At 41.3% G+C, this 24,101-nt stretch overlaps 2 protein-coding genes across 2 annotated transcripts; both read left to right on the top strand.

The window, feature by feature from the left end:
* The first annotated feature begins 1,440 nt into the window (after positions 1-1,440).
* On the top strand, positions 1,441-2,808 carry LOC117187222 (transcription elongation factor 1 homolog). Its single transcript, XM_033389429.1, has 2 exons — positions 1,441-1,608; positions 2,015-2,808. The coding sequence occupies exons 1-2, from the start codon at positions 1,493-1,495 to the stop codon at positions 2,145-2,147; spliced, it is 249 nt and encodes an 82-aa protein (XP_033245320.1). The 5' UTR covers positions 1,441-1,492; the 3' UTR covers positions 2,148-2,808.
* Positions 2,809-17,224: 14,416 nt separating this feature from the next.
* Positions 17,225-23,490, top strand: LOC117187272 (cytochrome P450 307a1). Its single transcript, XM_033389611.1, has 2 exons — positions 17,225-17,832; positions 21,911-23,490. Exons 1-2 carry the CDS (start codon positions 17,424-17,426, stop codon positions 23,215-23,217), a joined length of 1,716 nt encoding a protein of 571 aa, XP_033245502.1. The 5' UTR covers positions 17,225-17,423; the 3' UTR covers positions 23,218-23,490.
* The last annotated feature ends 611 nt before the right edge of the window (positions 23,491-24,101 follow it).

The raw sequence follows: 24,101 nt of genomic DNA on the forward strand, positions 1-24,101 counted from the left end.
TTCAATCGATGAAATGCGTAAAAAGTTCGACGGTGGTGCTTCAAAAGACGTTAATAAAATCGGGATAGGTGATAAATCATGGATATATACGTATGAGCCGGAAACTAAACAGCAATCGACCGTGTGGGTGTTCCAATAGCAGTTCAACTTTGAAGCAAATGATCGACTGTTTCTTCGGGAGAATTGGTCATGATGCCATTGTTCCGCTAGAGAAACGTAGGACTGCAAATTTTGATTTGTACACGACCAGTTTTTTGCCGGAGGTCTTCGGAGAAATTCGCAAAACCAACTGCCGAACACGAATCATTCTTCATCATGACAATGCGAGCTCTCAGACAGTCAAAAAATCGAAATGATGACTCATCCGCCCTACAATCCTGCCTTGGCACCCAATGACTTCATTTTATTTACTCACATAAAAAAAAAATGCGTAGGTAACAAATGATGAGCGCCGAAGAAGCAGTTGAAGCGTTTAAAAACCATGCTTTGGAGGTGTCTCAAGAGGAATGAAAAAACTGCTTTGAGCAATGGTTCGAACGTATGCAAAAGTATATGGATCATAAGCTGGTATATTTTGAAAAACAATAAAGACATTTTCATTTAAAAGTTTTGGTTTTTATTTGCTATTGCCGAATAATAATTAGCAGCCCTAGTAGCCTATTCACACTGTTCACCATCGATATCTGGGATGGACCGTAATAGCCTATTCAGACAGGCTACCATCCACCATCCATTTCTGGGATGGTCCGCAAGGTTTTGCCGCTCCGAAAATTTCCCAGTTATTCCACCATCCATGTGGGATATTCCTAAACCCCAGATGTTATTTTTAACAATAAGCGTTCATTGCAGATGTTAATAAATTCGTTTGGGACTCTATCGACGTCAACTGGACAGATCCTGCAGCGCCCGTACATTTTCTGCCATCAATCGGCTCCGGCGAAGCGTGCCAAAGTGGATGGTCTACTGTGCTCACAGAGATCGCTAGAAAACGACAAAAAAAAACCTAGTTCATCAAAAGCAGCATTCAGGACCTGATCAGCACCCAAAATAAATTTCAGAAGGACTGATGCAATTTTTTATGAGAGCAAGTAAATAAATAAATTATTAATATTACGTATTTTGCTCTTAAATCAAATCCAAGACAATTGCCAAGTTTTTACTTGAATATTCATAAGAAAAACACCTCTTCCGCGCAAACATTTTGATATGTTTTATTGTCATCTGTTTTTGATGGATGGTGTTTTACATCTGACAAAATTATCAACCGCTTCCACAGCACAGACTGGGGAAATTGTATAATTGCATCATGGTCTGTGCTCAGTGTGCAAAAGCAAATAGTATGAACAATCAATTTTGGAAAATGGTATGGCATGCTTGGAACGTTATTTCAGAGATTCTTACCATTGTTCCAAAAGCAATAGAATCTCAACTAAATTTTCTCTTAGCAATTTTAGGCAATTTAGTCAAACTTTGTTGTCAATCTGTGCCGACGATGGGGCGAAGAAAATCTAAAAGAAAGCCGCCACCGAAAAGGAAAAATATAGAACCACTCGACCAGCAATTTAACTGTCCGTTCTGCAACCATGAAAAATCCTGTGAAGTGAAAATGTAACTATCTTTACTGACACGCACGAATGTGTTTATTACAGTCATTAAGAGTTAAAACCTAGCATATTACAGTTGATATAAGCCTACCTTTGCATTTAACATATTAAGATTATAATAGATCGAAATTGTTATTTTGTAAAAAAAAAAAAAAATGCCAATGGGCAGTATGCGGCTTGTGGTAAACACCAAGGAGTTTAAAATTGCACGACACATTCAGACATTCAAAACTTCAGACAGCACTTTAATTGTACATATGTATGTATACCTAAATATGTACATAAAAGTATGAGTTTTCTTTTTTAAACTTTATATCACGGCGGGAATATTACTCTCCCTTTAAGGTTTTTACTCTAAATGGCTTGAAATTCTTGTATACCAATTACATCTTTAATTTCAAAACTTTCAGGGATAAAGGAAGAAACACAGCAAAAATCACGTGTCGAGTGTGTTTGGAAGACTTTCAAACTGGAATTAATTTTTTATCAGAGCCAATTGACGTTTATAATGATTGGGTAGATGCATGCGAAACGGCCAATTAATTAAATTGGATAAAAATTAAAATTAAAACAAAAATTTAACTTAATGACATATTAAAATAAGTATGTTTGTTCTAAGAGCTTAGGATTATATAAACAGTTAAATATAATATTTGATTGAGACTTAAATAATTAACTTTCAATTCAATTAGCGGCCAGTTACTTTTAAGAACGCTAGTGTTGGCGCTCCAAATTTTGTATACTCCAAGGCCTCGCGCACACTATAGCTGAAAGAGGGCCGAAAGTGCATCTGAGCTGAAGAGGCTTTCAAATCTAGATATTAACTTTTTTCGCTGGAATCAGTATGGCAGGATGACCACACTGTAATGTTTAAATCTGTTTAAAAAACTTTTTTGTTTTTGTTTTTGAAGGAACCCCAACCAAAAGTTCTCATTTGTGCAGACTAATTTGTACGAGCTAAGTCCTCCCCACAGTTTTGCAATGGGGTCCGTCTATAATTTTAGACTTCCTCTATCCACTCGATGTAGTTCCTTACTCGTTCGTTTTATTTCGTATATCTCTTAAATCTATTGATCATATCAGACCTTTTTGGATCGATAATATCGATTGCGCTTCTGTATCTGTACACAATGTAAGGCGCAAACTTCAAATTAATTCACATGTATTTACATAATAACTAAAATATTTACACTTTTACCATTTATAACTTATTTAATACTCTGTTATTTTAAAGAGCTTAATACGGTTGGATATGTTTCATTCTGTGTGTTACTATTCTGTAGCCAATGCAAATAAAAGCCACCAAACACTATTAAATTACTAAAATTCATCTCCTCGGAGAACGTGCAGCTAGTAACGTATGTAACGTCCGCGTCCGTGGTGTCCGCAAGCTCACTTTCTGTCCCGTCCATTTAGATCCCACCTGTGAATAGAAGATCCGGATCTACGGATATTGCCACCCCAGGTGCTAGGCCTGTGGTGCCTAAACCACTGGTGGCCGTTACAACAAAACGACAAGTTTTTGTTTCACGGCTGGCCCCTGACCTCACATGATGATGTTACTGCTTTTATACAAATCCAAATAAAAGCCGCCTGTTTAAAGGTGGATAAGTTTAACTTCTCTTATGCCAGGGTGATGGCCTCCATTAAGATAAGCGTCTCCCCATCTCAATTCGACACAATTTGTTCTGACAATTTTTTCCGGGAGCATTTTGTGGTGAAAGAGTTTAAGCAAAGACTATACAATACCAAGATGTTGCATGAGGAACAAATTCTTTTTCAATTTTCGTTTGACGCTTCATGGTACGGGCGCGCGGGGCTATTACTTCAATTCTCATTTACGCTACCTTCGCCTCCGAAATGCTACTCGGCTTGGTCAATGCCTCGGTCAGCGTCGAGTCGGTGTGTCTCGAGAGAAAGAATACAAAAACAAAATATGAATCGTCTGCGTGCCGAAACCGTAGGGCAGCGTGGTCGCTGATGTCTTTGGCGCGGCACAGTGGGGACTCAGACGAAATAGTCAAAAAATTGTATGAGTGCTTTAGATAAATTTAATGTACGCATCTAATAGAGAATTTTCCAATCGAATTTTCAAGATAGTTTTAGTTTAGGAGATATAAGCACTCAAAGTTTAACATTTTTTCAGTGTGCAAATATTTATTGAACTCATATTCACTAACTAATTTAGCAAGCTGAGACGGCCAAAGGTCCCACTGTGCCGCTCCAAAGACATCGGCGATCCGCGACCACCGCTCCGACGGTGCTGAGGCTCGAGAGTCCAGAATTGCCGAACAGACGAAACCGACTGGCAGCGGGGTCGCGGTAGAGACGAAGTACAGGCGAAAAGGGAATTGAAACCCCGCGCGCTCCCTCGTGCCTTTTGGGTTCTAATGTTAGGACCCGCCATAGAACAGCTTTTTGGTCGCTCATGCAACATCTTGGTATTGTATAGTCTTTGGTTTAAGGCTAAGAAAAATAATAGCTCCCCATAAATCGCCAAAATCAGTCCAACGTGCCATTCTGTGTGTAAAACTGATTCTTTCCGCTTTCGCTATATTCCACAATCTTCGGATATCAATCTATGGGCAGCACTTATCCGCATTAACTTCAACTTGCCAGGAACTGCTGGGTTCTCGGTAAACGAGTCTAGTAACCTATTGCCCATGTCACGACATGACTTTGTTGACGGCTTGCTTGACCTCCCCGTGTCTCAAGTCAATCATATGAAAAATTCCTTAGTTCGATTGCTTGATCTGTGCTTTGTCTCGGATCCGACCATAGTGTTGTTAACCCGAGCCCTTCCGCTCACTATACCTGAAGACATCTTCCATCCTACTTTCGAAGTGTCGCTACATATAGAAACAATTGTATTGGATCCGTCGAGTAGGCTATCTGAACGTGTCCGCTACTTTCGTAAAGCCGATCTTGCGAAGCTTAATAACCTCATTAGGGATTTTAATTGGTCTGCTTTATACTTGTGCACTGATGTCATAAAAGGCACCAACATTTTTTACAATGCTCTTGACACATTTTTTGATTCTTGTAGCCCGCTTTCTTGTCCGATTAGATCTGAAAAACCCCATTGGTTTACCACAGACTTATCCAGTCAAAAAAATTGAAACAAATGTATAACAAATTTCAATAACTCTCGCTATGTAATAGCTCGGTTAAACTTGTCAGCTCTTAATGCTATAACACTACCTATCTCGATGCACTATACGTTTTTCACAGGACTCAATACAGTTTTAAGCGTAGAACGTCCGCACACCCATCCTTGCTAATTCGCATACGTCGTAATACGTCGTCAAATAATGATCGGGCAATTGCCGATCTTGTTGCCCAATTTTTCCAAGCTACCTGTTCCGAGGAAAGCTACTCTGGTCATTTGTACACAAACAGTTTACCGAGGTCGAAAGGCATTTTCAATTCTTGTTAAATGAATGACCTCTACTCCGCGCTCGGTGCAGCTATATAGACTCAATAGGTCCATCTGGGACCATCACGGGACACTGACAGATCGGCACTTACGCCCCTAGACTGTCAATCCCTCACAATGACTTCTGCAGGAGTTGTCGAAGAAATCCTCCACTTCTTCTGCCACTGCGCGGCCCTAGGAAATCATCGAAATCGTCTTCTTGGGGCCCCGTTCCTCATGGACATTTCGGAACTTTTCGAAGGGCATACGCCCATGCGGAAACACAATGGACCATTAACAGGTCGAAGTAAGCTGGTTCATCCCATCGCGCCAACTTACGCCCTCAAATTATAATAAGCGAGAGAAAGTATCATGATCGTCTTCGCAAAGAAATTTAAATTTATTGCCGTACTTAAATTTTCAGCGTCACGTAATCGCCGGCTTTCACTTGCACAAACATTTTCCGATATACTTTTGAAATCACATGAATTGGTGCTCCCGTTTTCAGAAAACACAATATTTCTCCGTTTTCAAAACGGAAACATTTTCCTCGCCGAAATGAAAAGAAATGGCTCTTTGTACAACAAAACGAAAATGTTGGTACAAACAATAAATTTGTTAAACCCTAACAATTTACTTTTCAATATGAAGTCAGATATGTTCACAACATGTTGCATCTAAGATGTCTTGATCGTCTTAGCTAGTGCACTTTCTGCTGTCGTTTTGCTTCACAACAAGCAATTGAAAAAGTGTGTTAAGCTATTAAGCGTTTTTAACAACTGTTGCAATTTGAAGTTAATGAAAGTCGAGAGGCTGTTTATTATTCACAATTTATTTGCATATGTAAACCAACTTATGGCGTATGTACATATGGGGATGATTGGGGCGAACGATTGGTGCAAGGATGTTAGTCTAATAGCTGCGACGATTAGCTCAAGACTGCCCATGCAAGGGCTGACGGGCCAAATTGCCGGGCCCTATGCAGCAAGCTTAGACGCGAGCGAGAGCGTATGATAGCCCGAGAGCGTTAGAGCTGCTCGGGAACGCTGTTAAGCCGAGTCCGAGAGATTGCGACATAAGGAGACGAAAGAATTCCGCTGCATGCGCATATGACTCGGAGTTTTGGACCGACAATGGTGGACGGAGAGTCTGTCCCGCGGGCGGGAATGGCTGAGGCGCCCCGAAAAGACCCAGAGAGGTCACCCATTGGCTCTTCCGAGTGGGGTGGTCAACTTTGAAGCCCAGAGGGAACCGTACGAGACGTACCAGGGCACTTAGGCAATCACCGGACGGCCCTTGCGGGAATATCTGTCTCTGGGCTACCACGGCCACACTGGGGCATCGACAGGCGTCCCCGAGAGCGCTTAGGCAAGGGCCGGACAGCACCTTCGGGACCCCATCAGACCATGGATTGTTACGGGGATCGCCACCGTACTGGGGACCGACAGGTGTCACCGAGAGGGTTTAGGCAATCGCCGGATAGCACCTTCGGGATTCTACGGGTCTACAAACTACGAGGAATCATACGTGGACGCCGACAGGCATCACCGAGAGGGCTTAGGCAATCGCCGGACAGCACCTTGTAACGAACCTTCCTTTTGTGCCGCTTGAGTAAGCTGGGCTCGCTCAGTGGTTAGTAGGCTCGATGCAACGAATTTATATATTTGTCCGCTTTATTTATATGGCGTTAGACTAAGGCTTAGGTCTAGATATAACAATTGATATCGTCGAGTGTGACAGCGTTGAGGCTATTGTTAGGGGCAAATCGACCTCAGCGTCTGCTTTGGCCCGCCACTCTAATCCGCAATCTACTTCTCGCACTTCCCTCCTAGATTCCGCCGGTGGATGTGGATCATCACTTAATTTAGACTCACTCTCTGCTTTCCGTTATGCACTTCACTTCACTAGTCGAACCGTACCGGGTTACTACTTCTGCGTTAAGCGGGGTTCAATATGCGCGCGCGGCAACTCATCTGCGGAAGATCTCGCTCCGTCGCCGCTGCCTCCTTTTATAACCCCGTCTTAACTTGACCTTGACTCGGCGTCGGTAAGTTTCCATTGTCGTCTCCACCGCTTTCGCAACGGGACCAGGCCAGTGGCGTGATCTCATGACCATATTTGGTCGTCATCATGCGATGCACCTCTCTGGGAGCCCTTGGACGTTTCGCCGCATCCGGATACCCGCGGGTATCCGGACTGACGTTTGCATTATCCGGCCGGCCGTCAGCTTTATTCGGCCGCGCCTCAGCCTTTTCCGGCTGTGCTTCAGCCGAATTCGGCCTGTGGGAACCCTGGTTGCTTACAACCTTCGGGACCCCATCAGACCATGGATTGTTACGGGTATCGTGACCGCACTGGGGACCGACAGGTGTCACTGACAGTGCTTAGGTTATCGCCGGATAGCACCTTCGGGATCTTACGGGACTACAAACTACGGAGGTCATACGTAGACGCTGACAGGCATCACCGAGAGGGCTTAGGCAATCGCCGGATAGCACCTTCGGGATCCTACGAGACTACAAACTACTGGGAATCATACGTGGACGCCGACAGGCATCACCGAGTGGGCTTAGGCAATCCCCGGATAGCACCTTCGGGATCCTACGGGACTACAAACTTCGGGGAATCAAACGTGGACGCCGACAGGCATCACCGAGAGGGCTTAGGCAATCGCCGGACAGCACCTTCTGGACCCCATCAGACCATGGATTGTTACGGGGATCGCGACCACACTGGGGACCGACAGGTGACACCGAGAGTGCTTAGGCAATCGTCGGATAGCACCTTCGGGAGACGAAGCCCAGCAATAACAGAGAAGCACCAGTCACCGAAAGAAGGGAAGAGACAAGGCGCAGAAAGACCCGTAAGTTATGAGACAGCAACGTCGTGCCAGCAGCGGATCAAGAGAGAGCAGAACGCAGCAACAAACCCACACGGCAGCAGCAGAAAAGAAAGGCGAAAGCCGGTGGCGGTGGAAGCCGAGCAATGCTGGTTGGAAGCTGGGAACAATCCAGAGAACGAGAAGCTGAGGGAGTTGGTTGGAGAGTGACGAGACGGACGTGCCGCGGATGAAAAAACATCGAGGTCGGGCGAAGTAAAAAGACAACAAATGCGAACCGCGACCTACGTGGACGAAACGAGTGAACCCGTAACTCAAGGAGGAAGAGATCCTCGGGAAAACCCCACATCAACGGCGCTTTCGTCGCAGAAAGAGTTGACTGGGAATAGCGCAGGATAAGTGGTAAGCGGGTCTCACGTCGTGAGTGAACGGTGCGATAGGTATGAATTGAAAAAGAAAACCAGTTAAGAACACGGTTTGAGATGGGATGAGCTTTTTTGACACCCATTTGTTTCAAAATAAAAAAGAGACTTGGTTTAATCTTTATAACATGTATTTAATTCTTGTGGCTGAGCTGAAGCTGATTTCTTGCTAGGGCCAGATAGGTAAGAGATCGATATGCAACCAATACGCAGATGGGGTTCGCATGGAACTAAAAGACGAAGGCGGCAGATCCAATGTGATTGCCGAAGTGGTGGCGGCACAGCAAGGTAATTGCCGAAGTTGCGGCGGCAGAGAACCCCTTTATCGGGAGAGCTCAGCAGCTCTCACAACGTCAACGCTTGCAAACCAATGGCGGCTCACTCTGCTCATACAATAACAATGCTTAAATTTACAGTTATTCTTCGGGGCTGGCCCGAACATACTCCCCCCGTTGCGAGCTAGTCTCTCAACAGATTCCTTAAGGGGCAGCAAGCATAGCCGAGTGACGGCCCTCCTGATGTTTCCTGAGGATGTCTTCAGGTCAGCGACGTGACACACTCCGTCCATGCCCATAACGACATCGACCACTCTAGCCAGTGCCAACGCATTGGAGGAAGATTTTCGTCCTTCACCAGAACGAGATCGGTCTTGCAGATGTTTCGCGCGGAGGTACGCCATTTCGCGCGCTCTTGCAAAAGAGTGAGATACTCTTCGCGCCAACGGGTACAAAATATTTGTTGTAGTTGGGTGACCCGCTGCCAGCTATCCAGACAATTGTAGTTCAGCTTCGTTAGGTTAGGCTCGAGGATTTGCTCATGGGGGCCGCCTAGAAGCAGATGAGCAGGAGTCAAAACGTCTAAATCATCAGGATTTTCTGAAAGCGAGAGCAAAGGGCGAGAGTTAACAATTGCAGTGATCTGACAGATCAGAGTGCGCAGCTCTTCGAAGCTAAGCACAGATGGTCCAACTGAGCGGAACAGGTGATATTTTGCGGTCTTCACGGCCGCTTCCCACAGCCCGTCAAAATGCGGCGAGCGTGGTGGAATGAAACGCCAGTCAATCGAGTCAGCCAAGCAGGATTCATGGACCTCCTTCATATGCGGTTCGCTCAGACAAAACTTCTTTAGCTCCAGAAGCTCGTTCTTGGCCCCTACGAAGTTTGTCGCATTGTCCGACCAAATTTAACTTGGCATTCCTCGAGTGGTAGTAAAACGCTTTAGTGCGCCTAGAAACGATGCTGTGGTCAAATCCTTAACGAGCTCCATGTGTATAGCCTTAGAAGTGAAACAGATGAATACGCTAATGTAGCACTTGATCGGAGGCCTCGTGCGGAATTCTGATCGGTAGAAAAAAGGTCCACAGTAATCTACTCCAGTGACTTCAAAAGCTCGAGATCCCTCCAAACGTTCCTTAGGTAAGTCTCCCATGCTGTGTTCAACCATGCGAGATCTAGTCCTGAAGCATCTCACACACTTGCTGACGACCCTTGACACTGCTTTAATACCTCCAATGGGCCAATATTTCAGCCGAATTTTGGATAGCAGCGCGCGAGGTCTGCTAAACATGATCCAGCCCTCGCACTGTATGTGACTGTATGTGTCTAATGTGTAGACTTGAATCTCGGACTCGATGGAATCTCGCCATAGGATGCACTGATACAACTTTTCGGGTGGAGACACTCGTACGCAGTGGTACATTTTACAAATGTCCTTAGTGAGAACGACTCGATATGTTCGAAAGCGAACCGTCACCGTCACATACGGTACGAGGGCTGCGGTCCGCGTAATGCACCAGCTAGCCATCGTCCAGGGTGATTCCTACCCTCTTGGCTCAGCTGCTCTGCGGCAGGATTTTTACGTGGTGACCTTATTTTGGTCGCACAGGTCATGGATAAGATGCACCAAATATCAGCTTTACTGTGCCGTGGTAATTATACCCGATACTTAAAATGAGTTTTGGGGTATATTAGATTTGTGGTGAAAATGGATGTGTGTAACGTCCGGAAGGAATCGTTTCCGACCCCTGCAACTGAACATTCTCCCGGCCGTTGAACAGGTGTTCAACCATCGTTCAAGCCGACGGAAAATCGGCGTTTAAGGGAAATGGGGAGTGATGAAACGGCTGAATCGCCTGGCCTTGTTTTCCATAGTTGATACTTCTTCCGGACAATTTAGGCAATGATCAATAGAATTTGATATTGCTAGTGCTGCATAGGCAGCGAGTTGATGGTGCTGCACGGTGGTGAGATGGTGTGGCAGAAAGCGATGATTCATGGCTGTTAGTTGCTGGCGTAGATCATTAAGTTCTTGAAGATAGTCTGATCTCTGGTTCTTCAGTTGACACAGTGGTGGCGAGGGTGATGTCTCCGATGGGTTCACGTTACCAAACCGAGCTTAGGTCGATTGTGGTGCTGAAGGTCCTGATGCTTACCTCAGTATTAAGAGCAGTGCATTCAGGATTCAGTGAGAGTAGGCCAGTTCTTTCCAGTGTTATGGTTGTCGCATACTGCTTTCAGTTTCAATGTAGAATCCTCTGCGGAAATCCATTTGTATGGATGCTGAGATTTTAGCCTGACACAGTGTTGCTGTTTTATTGTTAAACAACTAAAACTCACAGCGATTGTCAACATGGAAGATCGTGAGATGGTCAAAACAGATGAATTCCTTGTTCTGCATTTTCAGATAACGTCGAAATTCCTCTTGAGTAATGCCCATGGACTGGTCTGGTGGATGTTCACAGTTACTATGGTGGTTATGAGGTCTAAAGGCTTCAACTTGTTTAATTGGTATGTCACCTTGAAGACGTCGTGTGTTGTAACCGGGGGTTCTTCGGCCCGTATGATTCTGTATAATTGAATTACATCTTTCATTGACACAGGCAGCTTTTAAGCAGGTGGGATATTATCACGTATTTGGTCTAGTTGGTCTCTCCTAATTGTTCCGCTGACACTAGCGTGGCACTTATTCTCCGATGATGAATACCGATTAGTACATCAGATATATTGGACTGCATTAGTTGGAGACTTGTAGTGAGCAGGGTTAATTGTGTTATTTCTACTAAATATGCTTGAGTATACTCTCAGTTCTCAGTTGATAATAGCCATTTGCGGTTCCAAAATTTTTAGGCGATTATCCGTGAATACTTTATTTTTTCTGACAACGTTTATTGTCGCGTTGACAATTGGTGTTTAATTTTGGAGCAGATGTATTAGAAAGTCTTCATTGGTTTTCACTTTCTCAATTACTTGAGTCATCTCCTCAGCGTATTTTTAGTCGAGAACTCCAAAAAGATTGCTTGCTACTTTTCGTATGATATCCAGTGGTGGAACGCTTCCTGTTTGTAGCTCGATATACACTTGTTGAATGTGTTGAGCTATGGAGTTACATGCCGGGAGATTTTTTAGTTCAGGGCACATGTATCCTAACTCTGAAATTCCAGCAGACATTAGTTGCATAGCCTTCCAATATGGGTCCAAGTCATAGTATACAATCATGGTCCACTCAGAAGTTGCTATTCTTGATGTTCCAAGCTTCTCATAGAATATTCCAGGCTTGTTTGCGAATTGTGTCACATTTATTGACTGTGACAATGCTAATTGGAGCATGAGCAACAGCCCTAATAATGTTGATGTCAATTTAGGTAAAAAAATTTAAAAATGAATGCTTTAGGCGCTATACCGATTCCCAGCGCTTTACCAATGTTTTTCCTTGATGATCAACATTGACGTCAGGTCAAGAAGTGTTCATTTGACATTGGAGTGATGGGTCGAGAATTGAGAATCGCTTCAATTTCGATTATCACTGTGTTCAATTATTCAAATGTGAAAGATGCTATGTTGGTGGTTGTTATCAGCAGCTTTTTTTTTGCCGATTTTACTGCTGCTTCCCAGAAGCCGCCAAACGATGGAGCCCTGGGAGGAATGAATTTAAATTCCACTTGTTTTTTGTTGCAATGATTCGTGATCAGAGCACTTGCCTTTGAGCTAAATATGGATTCTTCTAATTCTTTGAGCTGGTTGTTTGCACCCACAAAGTTCGTTGCATTGTCGCAATGAATAGTTTGGCACTTCCCACATCTGCTTAAGAATCGACGCAGGGCGACCAAAAATGCATCTATGGTGGTCGCTTACCAGCTCCAGGTGCACTGCCCTTGTGGAAAAGCAGCAGAACACGGCGATGTATGCCTTATCTCGTCTTTTGTCTCGGATCTTATGGTGGATCGATATTGGTCCACAGTAGTCGACGCCTGCCTTAAGAAATGGGCGTGCTTGTGTGACTCTTTATGCTGGAAGATTACCCATGATCTGGTGCAACAGTTTTGGTCCTTGGTGTATCTAACAAAGCTGTGAATGATGCTTCTAGCCATTGTCTTGTCATTCAATATTGTTGTCTTGCAATCGCCCTTAATGCTTGAGCACCACAATGCATGTTCTCCTCATGGAGTTCACGCAAGATCATTTTGACGATTGGGTCATTATATGGTAGCAAAACTTGGTGTTTTGCGTTGTATGGATGTAGAGCTTCTTCAAGTCTACCACCAACTTGGATGAGCTCATCGTCTCCTAGGAAGGGAGATAACGACTTAATCGAACTTTTTCTATCCACAGTCTTATAGCGTTCTAGCTTTTTTAACTCTGCTGGATTTTTCGCATGATTATAGCGCGGGCATGACTCAGTTCTTCTGCGCAGAGCGTCGTTCTATGCGCTCTGTTGGTTTTGTAGCAGAAGCGTAACATATATGCTACAATGCGTTGCAACTTGTAAAACGAGTTGCTATGCCAGCATGTATATAGTTCATCCCCAAGTGTGCTAAGTGCGATTGGCAAGCTTTCATGCTTTCTCTCACGATTTCTGGGTTCAATCGGAGCAGCAAGCTTTACCTTTTGGACTTTTCAATTAACAACATTTCCATGGAACGCCTGTACAAATTTAATGACTTGAGGATTACCTTTGAACCTAGCTTATGTTTTAATTCTCATATATCCGCTATTTCGAATAAAGCAAAAGAAGTCATTGGTTTTATCAAAAGTCGGTCTGAGGAATTTTCTGAAACTACCCTTTCCTATTTTCTTTTCATACTTGTGCTTCCAAAGTCAAATCTTCATTAATGAATAATTTAAGTTAACTTTCGTGTGTCCTAAATTATGTTAGCGAACTTGCCAGTAGTATATAATTTATGATTTTCTTATTCTTCTTTATACACAGTTTAAAAGATCATTGTTGAACTATAAACTCTAAGCAATAAACAATGTGAAGTATTGATCAGGCCCCTGCCGTACTTGCCAATCGAAGCACCAAATTTTTTTGCATTTCCTTCATTCAGCAGAGAAATTCCAATCTGTTTCTCCAAATGAATCGTCACAAACGTAACCATGACATACGACCATTGTCGCCCTCCTTGCCGCCGGCTGTTATATCCAGAGGCCGTCTGATGCTGTGTAATTAGCCAACGTCGGCGTTCTCGTCAAAAACAGCGCTGGAACTTTCATGCAATGTTGGGCTGGCGATCGCAAATGCATTTTGTAACTACTCGTCTAACTAATCAGCTTCAACTTCGAAAACCCAAATCAACTGAAAGTTTCTCGGTGGTCGTCCTGAAATTACGGATTTTCACCACTAACATCATGGCCGTCATTGTCCACAAGATCACGGACAATCAATTAGCACATTTATACCCGATACATAATCAATATCGCCAAGCGGAGCTAACTTTGAACGACACGACAAAGATTTCGTGCCAAGAGACAGAAAATCATTTAGAACGTGTCGTCGTGCGCTACGTAGCCACTGCAAATTGATTTTTTACTTTATGGGGCCGGACACGTTTATTTCTGGACGTTAAACACATCCACTTTCAGCACATATCTAATATACCACTATTCGCTCCTGCCACAGAATATACTTCTTATTAATATACATACATATATCTAAAAGTTTATGAAAATCAAAATTTGTTGAAAGATTAATCAATTTTTTCGTAGCAGAACGCAACAGAATTGTCCTAAAGTAAATGCCATCGAGCTTCCTTTTTTGTTTTGCTCTTTTTCATGTTTTGTAATCTCTCTCGATTATCGCTCTCCCCGCTAAAGCATGCGCTCTGGTTAGCTTTGACACATCTTCCGTTCGATCGGAGCATTCGGCTGATGCTGCTGCAGCCGGGCCGCGCTAATGGAGTTGGTGTAGCTCCGACCACAAACACACAATAAATATTCAACATATTTAAATAAATATTTCGTGCTTCTTTTTTGTTGATATCTTCCTCTAAACAGTAACGTTGTCAGTTTCTGTTCTGTTTGACCCTCGCTTGAGTTTTGTGGATAGTGTCAAATAGCAAGTGAATAATAATTGTATTTTGCTACCCGATACTCAAAAGTAGTATAGGGGTAGTGTTGGCAGCTGCCGATCTTTTTCGGCAACACTGACTCCACATTTAGAAGATAAATTTCTTCGTTGTTAAGGTTACAATTGGCCGTTTATTGTTTGATGTTGTTTGTGTCTTTTTGTTAGAAGCCGTGGCCGTGAACTTAGATTTAGGTGTTAGGCGCTTTCGACGACGAAGAGGACTGACCGACTGACTAACGAAAGGTTCGAAGCAGTGGATTATAAGTAGTAAGAACGTTACATAGTATGTGCGTGCGTGTATGCACTGAGAGCGTACATAGGATGAGCGCGGTAACAGAAAACTTAAGAGAGAGGTTTTTTTGTTGTGTCTTAAAAGCTACCTTAATAGTCTCTGAGATTTGTGGATGCCCCAGATTTTCGTCCTTTGCGGGGGCGGAAGGGGGTGTGGCCAAATTTTGAGACCAAACGGTCAAGGTCCGATATCACAGGAGTGTGGTTACCAAATTTGGTTGCTCTGGCTCTTTAGGTTCTGAGATCCTTTAACTCATATTATGCAATTGGCAAGACCGACCTGAAACCTGTGTGTTAGAAAGAGACAGAGCGAGAAAGAATGAAATTGTTTTCTTGATTCTGGCTATAATAATTATACGATCTGGTTCAGATTTTACACTCCAAAACATATAGTCATCCTCCACGATTCTGCTGATTTTTGGTTTTCTCGTATCTTTGAAATTTTGGATGCCACAGATTTTCGCCCTTTGTGGAGGCGGTTGTGGGCGGGGTAAAGTTTTGACATATCACAGAAGTCCGGATATAAAATGTCGTTGCTCTAGCGCTTATAGTCTTTGAGCACTAGGCGCTGATAGGGACGGACAGACGGACGGACGGACAGACAGACAGGGCTCAATCGACTCGGCTATTGATGCTGATCAAGAATATATATACTTTATGGGGTCGGAAACGCTACCTTCTAGACGTTACACACATCCACTTTCACCACAAATCTAATATACGCCCATACTCATTTTGAGTATCGGGTATAAAAAGTTGACTTTTTATTTTTTTAGAGGATGCATTTTTCGAATTTCTTGGTATTCTTCATCTCTAAATTTGCTTTAAATAATGTGTCTCTAACAGCAAAAAATTTTGCTAGCGAATGTTTTCTTTTCATCAGACGCAAAATAAAGCCAGCTAAAAAACAAAATCAATGCAAGGTTAGCAACCAAATACAAGAGATTAAATATATTTAAATTAACAATAAACGAAACTAACAGAATCAGGCCGGCTTCGGTTTTCAATTTCACAAAATATTCCGATTTCCAATTGAAAACACATAAATTGGTGCTCCTGATTTCACAATCCGCATAATTTCTACGTTTTCAAAACGGAAAAATATTCCTCGTCGAAATGAAAAGTAAACGGCTATAAATACAACGAAACGAATCATAATTGCAAAAAGAACAAATAGATGACTTTGACACCATTACTAGGGAAATTTAACTGTAAACTGATTACTTTGTTGCTGTTAGCAGCTGTTAGCACGAAAACGAGTTTTGCCCTGACGAGTTATTTCCGATCCAAATTTAAGATTGGGTTAAACTAAAATTATTTATGCAGAAAGCACAAGCTTCTTACATATTAATGGTGTACAATTTATATTAATTCATCATTAAGTATCTATTTTTTTTTATAAAAATCTGTTTAATAGATACAATGCGTCAAGGAAATGTTTTCGTTTTAAAGCGGAGAAATCTTGCGGATTGTGAAGATGGGAGCACTAATTTATGTGATTTAAAAAATAGATCGGAAAACTTTTGTGAAAATGAAAACCGCAGCCTGGCCTATTGTATATACTAAATGGAAGCCGGGTATAAAAGTAGAGCCGCGGGGCTTGCCGCGACTCACAACGTCCTTGCTCGTATAATTTAATTTTACACGGAAACCTTCCTGTAGAGCTGTAGCTGCACGAATATGAAAAGGGCTATATATGACAAACAATATATATAAAACAATATTTATGTAATGTAAAACGATCAAAAAGTTAATTTTCTATATTAAATGATACTATTGATAATGAAATATAGCGGACAAAGGAAAAGGTAATATTTTTAATTTTTAACATATTTTATTTAAACTTAGACATTAAAATATAATAGAATAAAAAGATCTTTGCTCAATCTTATATCTATATCAAAAGATATTTTTTTTACAAAAACCATTTAGTTTTGATCTCATTAATTTTGTACAAATAAGCTACCTGTAAATGTACACAGCTAAATATTACATTTGGATTACTTTAAATAAAATAGGAACTGTCAGACATTCCCAAATTTAATCAAATCGGAAATTCGTTTAACATGAGTAAAATCAACATTTAGCACCACCTTAAGAACACCTGAATACGTTCATATGTACATCAATATAAATGTGCGAGTGTGTGTGCGTGTGTATGTATAAACATGCCAATACGTATGCCCATGAATATATGTATTTGCATACATATGTACTTTTAACTTCCTAGGTTTTAGTTGCCTCACGTTGATCTGACTTACGTACGCTCATACATACATGTATGTATGTACATTCAAATAAGAATGATATATAACTTTGCGCTTTAACTTTAGACATTCAAATGTGAAGACTAAAGAAAGCGCTTCGAATAACAAGAACGTTAAAAATGCGACAGAGGCTTTGTCGCTGAGAGTGCATATAAATACCTAGCAAAAACAGTTATCTGTTTAGTCGAGAATATTGAGCTAACTAGTAAATTCTATGAGTGAAAATTTGCGCAGGAAACAATCATGTTTTTTTCGGTGTGCTATTTGATAATCGCTATTGGCATTACAGCAATAGTGATTTCTTACATATTAATCATATTTAAGTGCAATGAAAAAGCCACTGTTCGAATCGGGCTTTCCAATCCTGAAAAAGCAATTAGAAAGTTTGGTCAGGCTCCTGGTCCGCAACCCTGGCCAATTATCGGGAACCTCGATCTATTAGGTCGATTTAAAAGCAACCCATTCGAGGGTCTTGGAGCATTAACAAAGCAGTATGGTGATATATATTCATTGACTCTTGGTCACTCAAGATGCTTGGTAGTAAATAGCTTAGATTTAATTCGAGAAGTTCTTAATAAAAATGGCAAATTTATTGGTGGACGTCCGGATTTTATACGATATCACAAGCTCTTCGGTGGTGATCGAAACAATTGTAAGTATAAGCTAAATGCATTATAAAGTCTTAGAAGATGTTGTTATTAGTTTACAAATTTCAAAGAATGGTTAATAAAGGTAAATGTATGTTCGTATGCGACTGAAATAATTGGTGCAGCCATGGAGAATGGTAGCTTGGAATTATATATTTTCAGTTGTAGAATATTTTCACAACGCCTTGTTTTTTAGCCGTTTACTTGATAAAGTCAACCAGAGATCTTTTTGGAATCATTTTATAATTTTAGTAGAGCTCTGTACTCTGTCTAACCAGATTTCTGTTCTATTCTCGTAGATCTTTGAGAACTCGAGCACCCACAGATAGTCTGCTGGAAAAATCGTTTTTATATTTAATTTATAATCCAGGTTCTGTTTTTGTTTAGTTGATATTGATATTTATGAAAATTATTTCAATTTCTAATCCACCTTTCTTCAAATCTGTCATAAAACGAGTAAAAGGACATCACCTGATACTCAACAGTGGTGAAGTTGTATCTGCAAAAGTGCAAAATCGAACAAATTCTCATTTGATATATCCAACCATCAGGGTTTTCTCGTTGTACGGTGCTTCGAATTCCAAATTGAGAACTGTAAATTTGATTATAAACAGAATCAGTTTCGTCCGCAGCTTATGAATAGCGCGTTTACAAATTTTCCGTACCGTTTTGACACGTTTTGCTGGCTATAAATTATGCACGCTTGTGTATTCACTCAACGCACTCTCTTTTTGGGGCTTATTTTGCTCAGTACACAGGACTAAGATGTATGACTAAGATTGTTTCTGTTGTGGCTACCTTTTTGGAACAAATGACGATGGAGCTGTTCTTTAATACTTAGATTTTTCGTGAACTTAACTGATACATGTCAAAAAGGCTTTTTATTATTTTAGTTTTAAGAGGAGCCAGTCTTTACAACAACCTGCAGTACATAAGCCCTTTAGGTGAAATCTAACTCTCTTATCTACAAACTCCATGCACTCCAACAGCTGAGCACCCACGGGTTGAATATAACGAGCAACCACTATGCTATGGATGTCCAGATTTGCATTAAATTCTCCTGTCTTCTATGCAATGACATAGATATCGACTTGTTCATTTATAACTCAAGTTACTACAGCTACTATTAATGGAGAATCTAAGCTGGGTCGAACGGTCATATTCTATTTTGGACTTCTATCCGTTTCACCATTCCAAAAAACTGGCTTCTCTTGTAGTAACCTATCAGAATTTTAGAGGCTTACGTAGTAAGCTCAGTGATTGCAGTGCACTCTAACTTAACGTCAAAATACTTCACAGTCCAAGTTCAACAAGAGCAAGTTCCTGTGTGTAAAACTGATTCTTTCCGCTTTCGCTATATTCCACCTCCTTCGGATATCTAAATTTATGAGCAGCACTTGCCCGCTTTAACCGCTGTTTTTTCCTCGCAATCAGATAAAGATCATATGATGATTGGTGATTTCAACTCGCCTGGTACTGTTTGGTTTTCAGTTAACGAGTCTAGCAACCTAGTGCCAATGTCACGACATGACTTTGCTGACGGCTTGCTTCACTATACCTTAAGACGCCTACCATCCTACTTTCGAAGTGTCGCTAGATATATATGTCCGCTGATTTCGTAAAGCCAAGTTTGCGAAGCTTAATTTAATAAGCTTAATTTGATTGGTCCGCTTTGTACATGTGCACTGATGTCATAAAAGGCACAAACATTTTTTACAATGCTCTTGGCACATTTTTTGATTCTTGTGACCCGCTTTCTTGTCCGATTAGATCTGGAAAGCCCCCTTGGTCTACCAAAGAATTATCCAGTCTAAAAACTTAAAATCAAGACTTTATATAAAATTGCAAGAAGTTGGTTCTCCTACCTCTCACTCTCGTTATGTAATAGCTCGGTCAAACTTCTCAGTTCTTAATGCTCAATGCAATAAGAACTACCTATCTCCATTCAGGATAATTTTTCACAGGACCCAAAACAGTATTAGAGCTTCGTAAGCAGTAATCATAGAAAGTCCCCACACCCATCTTCGCTATCATTTCGTAGTACGTCGGCCAATAATGATTAGGCAATTACAGATCTTTTTGCCCAATTTTTCCAGACTACCTATTCTGAGGAAAGCTACTCTGGTCATCCGTCCCCATAAGATTTACCGAGTTCGAACGGCATTTACAGTCCCTTGATAAATGAATGTTCTTTACTTCATGATCTTCGACTATTTAAGCCGGTGTTTTCACCGGGTCCAGATGGGGTTCTAGGTTGTGTACTCAGGTACTGCGCCGAGGCACTGTGTCGACCCTTGCTTAAACTATTCACCCTGTCCATTTAATCTTCTTGCTTCTTCCCGATCTGGAAGGAATCGATTATAATTTCTCTCCATAAAAAAGGTAGCATCAAAGTTATCCGATATTTCTAAAACGTTTGAGAAAGTCTTAGCTCCGCACTTGCGACACCTCTGCAATTCACTTATGTATACCTCCAACTCAGCATGGATTTATAAGGCGGCGATCAACCACCACGAATTTGTTAGAGTTTAGAGTCACTCTCTTCACCAGTAAAGGTTTTTCCAGGAGTACCACATGGCAGCCAGCTAGGCCCCTTAATCCTCACACTCTTTATTAATGATTTGCCTTCGTTATTAACATACTCTCGAGTACATATGTATGAGGATGATTTTAAACTCTGGGCCTAGTATAAGGACATTTTATTCCACTCTCGTTTGTAATCCGATCTCAATAGCTTTCAGTCATGGTGTTGTGTAAACTGTTAAACCTCAATGCCTCGAAATGCAAAGTTATGACATTTCATCGTTCTAGCCCTTTGTTGGCTCCCTATACCCTATTTGGTGGTTCTCTTGAGAGAATTACTCTGGTGGATGATCTGGGTGTTATGTTAGACCCCAAGTTAAAGTTTTCCGAACACATTTCTACCATGTTAAATAAGGCCATCGGCGTGCTTGGGTTTATAAAGAGGTGGTCAAAGGTCCTCGAATATTAGTTTAACAGCTATCTTTCCTGCATGTTCGCGTTCGGTTCGGTTAACACGTCGCGCGTCATGCGGCAGTGCCCCTCGGTCGGTTGGGCGGGAAGAGGGCTGCGTTTTGCCTGGGATCCGCGCGTAACAGCCTTCTGCTGGTGTCACACGGTCTACTTGACGGTGCAGTAATTGCATCGCCTCTTTTAAGATGCAGTCATTGCATGTCATCTTCCATAGTGTAGTTATTCGGCATCAGGATTAACTTCAAGTTTCACTCTTCCTAAGTCCTCATCCAACAGGAATGATATATACAAATTTATTGAAATTGAATTGATTGATTGTCTACACGACATAGTTTGCTGAATCTCAATCATAATTATGTGTTTTGCTCTTCGCAACTCTCTTATTCAAATAACAATAATGAGTGTCTGTAGGTTGATAACATTTTGTCGACGAATGTCATACTCCTTTTTTTTTAAAAAAACAATATCGATTAAAAAAATTGGAAAAAATTCAGAATTCGCGTTGTAACATGCTCAACATCTTCAGCGTAAAGGAATTTTCAAGGACCAAAGTATGCCTTTTTCGATGACCCTGTATCCCTCATGAGTGTCTCTCAATTGCAATCCTAAGCCTCCAAGTACTTTCTAAATAATTCTCTCAGCATCATGTCGAGAGCTTAATTACCAATATACAATAATCAACCATCAACGTGCAGGTGTGGCAGCTAGCTTTTTTCACTTTTTGTTTACGAATTTCACTGAGGGTGACCTATCAAGGAAGGAGATAAAGATGATGGTGCTCTCTTCTTGAGTTAATGCCGGAAAAAGTGTGAGTGGGCGAGAGAATCTGCCCCGCATATGTTCCTCATGCCCGCTATAATATTCATCCGATCAGAACGGTTTTGAGAAGCCAATAGATTATATTATTATTTATGAGTTTAGTTGTGTTTTTTTGTATCAATTTCCATGTGTATTAGATACTAATATAACGAATACATCTACATATAATACGAATACATAGATGTTATATACGATACGACTTTTTTTAAATCCGATATATATATACATATGTATATAAGTAATATGTATATTTCTATTTAAATTTTATAGCACTTGCGCTGTGCGACTGGTCAAACTTGCAACAAAAACGGCGAAACTTAGCTCGACGGCATTGTTCTCCGCGGGAATCGTCTCCGTATTTTAATAAAATGTCTCATATAGGCTGTAATGAGATCAATCACTTAATGCGTGAGCTGAATAAAGCCCAACCTGGAAAACCCTTCGATATAAAAAAATTAATTCTTGGAGCTAGCGCCAATATGTTTTGCCAATATATGTGCTCAATACGGTTTGATTATAATGACAAGGAGTTTCGGCGAATAGTGAGATATTTTGACGAAATATTTTGGGAAATTAACCAAGGATATTCTTTAGATTTCCTACCATGGATGCTACCGTTTTATAAGAATCATACTCAAAAAATAGTGCAATGGTCTACAACAATACGTAAATTTATTTTGGATAGGGTTATTCATCAACGCGAAGAAATGCTCGATTTAGACGAACCTGAAAATGACTTCACAGATGCCTTGCTAAGAAGTCTTAAAGAAGACCAGAATGTATCGCGTAACACGATTATATTTATGCTCGAAGATTTTATTGGTGGCCACTCTGCTGTCGGAAATCTGGTTATGTTAGCACTTGCATACATAGCCAAAAATCCAATGATTGGTCGTAGAATTGAACATGAAGCTGATATCGTTACAAATAAAGGACGTCGCAGAATAAACCTTTATGACATGGACGCAATGCCCTATACAATGGCTACAATTTTTGAGGTCCTGCGATATTCGTCATCACCTATTGTTCCACATGTAGCAATGGAAGACACAGCTATTGCTGGATTTGGCGTAACTAGAGGCACTATCATTTTCATTAATAATTATATGTTAAATATGAGTGAAAAATATTGGAACTCTCCCGACCATTTTGAACCAGAACGATTTCTTGATGAAAATTATAGAAGGAACATCTGGAAAGTTGTAAAATGTAACGACAATAGACGCGGTTCTGAGGGATCCGACTCCGGTATTGAGTTCGAAAAAGACACGCATGTACACACAATAAATATTGATAAGTTTACAAGTACAAAAAATTCAAAAAAAAACAAAAATATAGTTAAAGGTAAATGTGGATACCAACTAAAAAAAAATATTCCTCATTTCCTACCTTTTAGTATAGGCAAGCGCACGTGCATAGGACAAAATCTAGTGCGGGGATTTGGGTTCGTTTTATTAGCAAATATTGTGCAGTCTTATAAAATTACCAGTGCTGATATATCCAAAATTAATATTAATCATGCCAGTGTGGCCTTGCCGGCCAAATGTTTTCCTCTAGTATTGTGGCCAAGAGCATAATATCTTGCAAAGACTCGAACATACATACATATAAACTATTCATTTATAAATACATATATCTTTTCACCTCTTACAGTAAACCGCTGGATTAGGTCTTATTAAGATTTTTAGAATTAATAATAGACACAAAAAGGTTTATAACTTTCGTTTAAAGAATTTTCAGATGAAAATAGGCGTAGTCCGAATATATAATTTTTCTAGAAGACTGAAAAATGTACTTATCTATTTATTAAATTATTAAATTTGCTAATAAAATTAGACATGCTTTCATTATATACAATCAATCGGTTTTATTAATTTCGTATCGGTTACTTTTTATCAATCCCTTTTCCGGTGCCAAGGACAATTTCAGTCTAGTTTTTTTCAGATCCCCCAATTAAACTTTAGGTGACGCGGAAATACCAGGGACTACATTTTTCGGACACCTATTTCGCGCGCAACAAGAAGAACAGGAGCATACACAGTGTTCCGGTATTTAAAATAAACGTTTGCAAAATGTTAATCTTCGTTTATAGGAAGTGTAAGGTTGGAGCCTGCGCCTCCCACCGCACAAGGCAGAGTGGCAGCGGCCATGAACCGTATGAACTGGAAGCTCGCACGGAACGGCAGGACGCGTAAGCCACTTACGTTATCATTACATTAGTCATAATCATCGAAAGCTCTCGGAGGAACTCTCTAGGAACGATGCGGATCCCGGGGCAGCAGAGGAAGGACAGCGTAGCGCGAACCCGTTCGAGCCAGGGACTGGGGAGTGGGGCCTCCCTTTGGTTGGTTCCCGAGCGTGCGGTTCGACGGGTCCCAATCCCGTAACCTTCATAGAGGAGGTAAAGGACTGGATGATCTCTCACCGGATAGATGACGACGAGATACTCAGCATGATGAAC

The sequence above is a fragment of the Drosophila miranda genome, chromosome 2 (assembly GCF_003369915.1).
Source record: "Drosophila miranda strain MSH22 chromosome 2, D.miranda_PacBio2.1, whole genome shotgun sequence".
Taxonomy (NCBI): Eukaryota; Metazoa; Arthropoda; class Insecta; order Diptera; family Drosophilidae; genus Drosophila; species Drosophila miranda.

Coding starts and splice junctions, on each gene's coding strand:
- LOC117187272 (XM_033389611.1), top strand. CDS start 17,424: ATGTTTTTTTCGGTGTGCTATTTGATAATCGCTATTGGCATTACAGCA. Junction 17,833..21,910: donor CGGTGGTGATCGAAACAATT/GTAAGTATAAGC, acceptor TAAATTTTATAG/CACTTGCGCTGTGCGACTGG.
- LOC117187222 (XM_033389429.1), top strand. CDS start 1,493: ATGGGGCGAAGAAAATCTAAAAGAAAGCCGCCACCGAAAAGGAAAAAT. Junction 1,609..2,014: donor AAATCCTGTGAAGTGAAAAT/GTAACTATCTTT, acceptor CAAAACTTTCAG/GGATAAAGGAAGAAACACAG.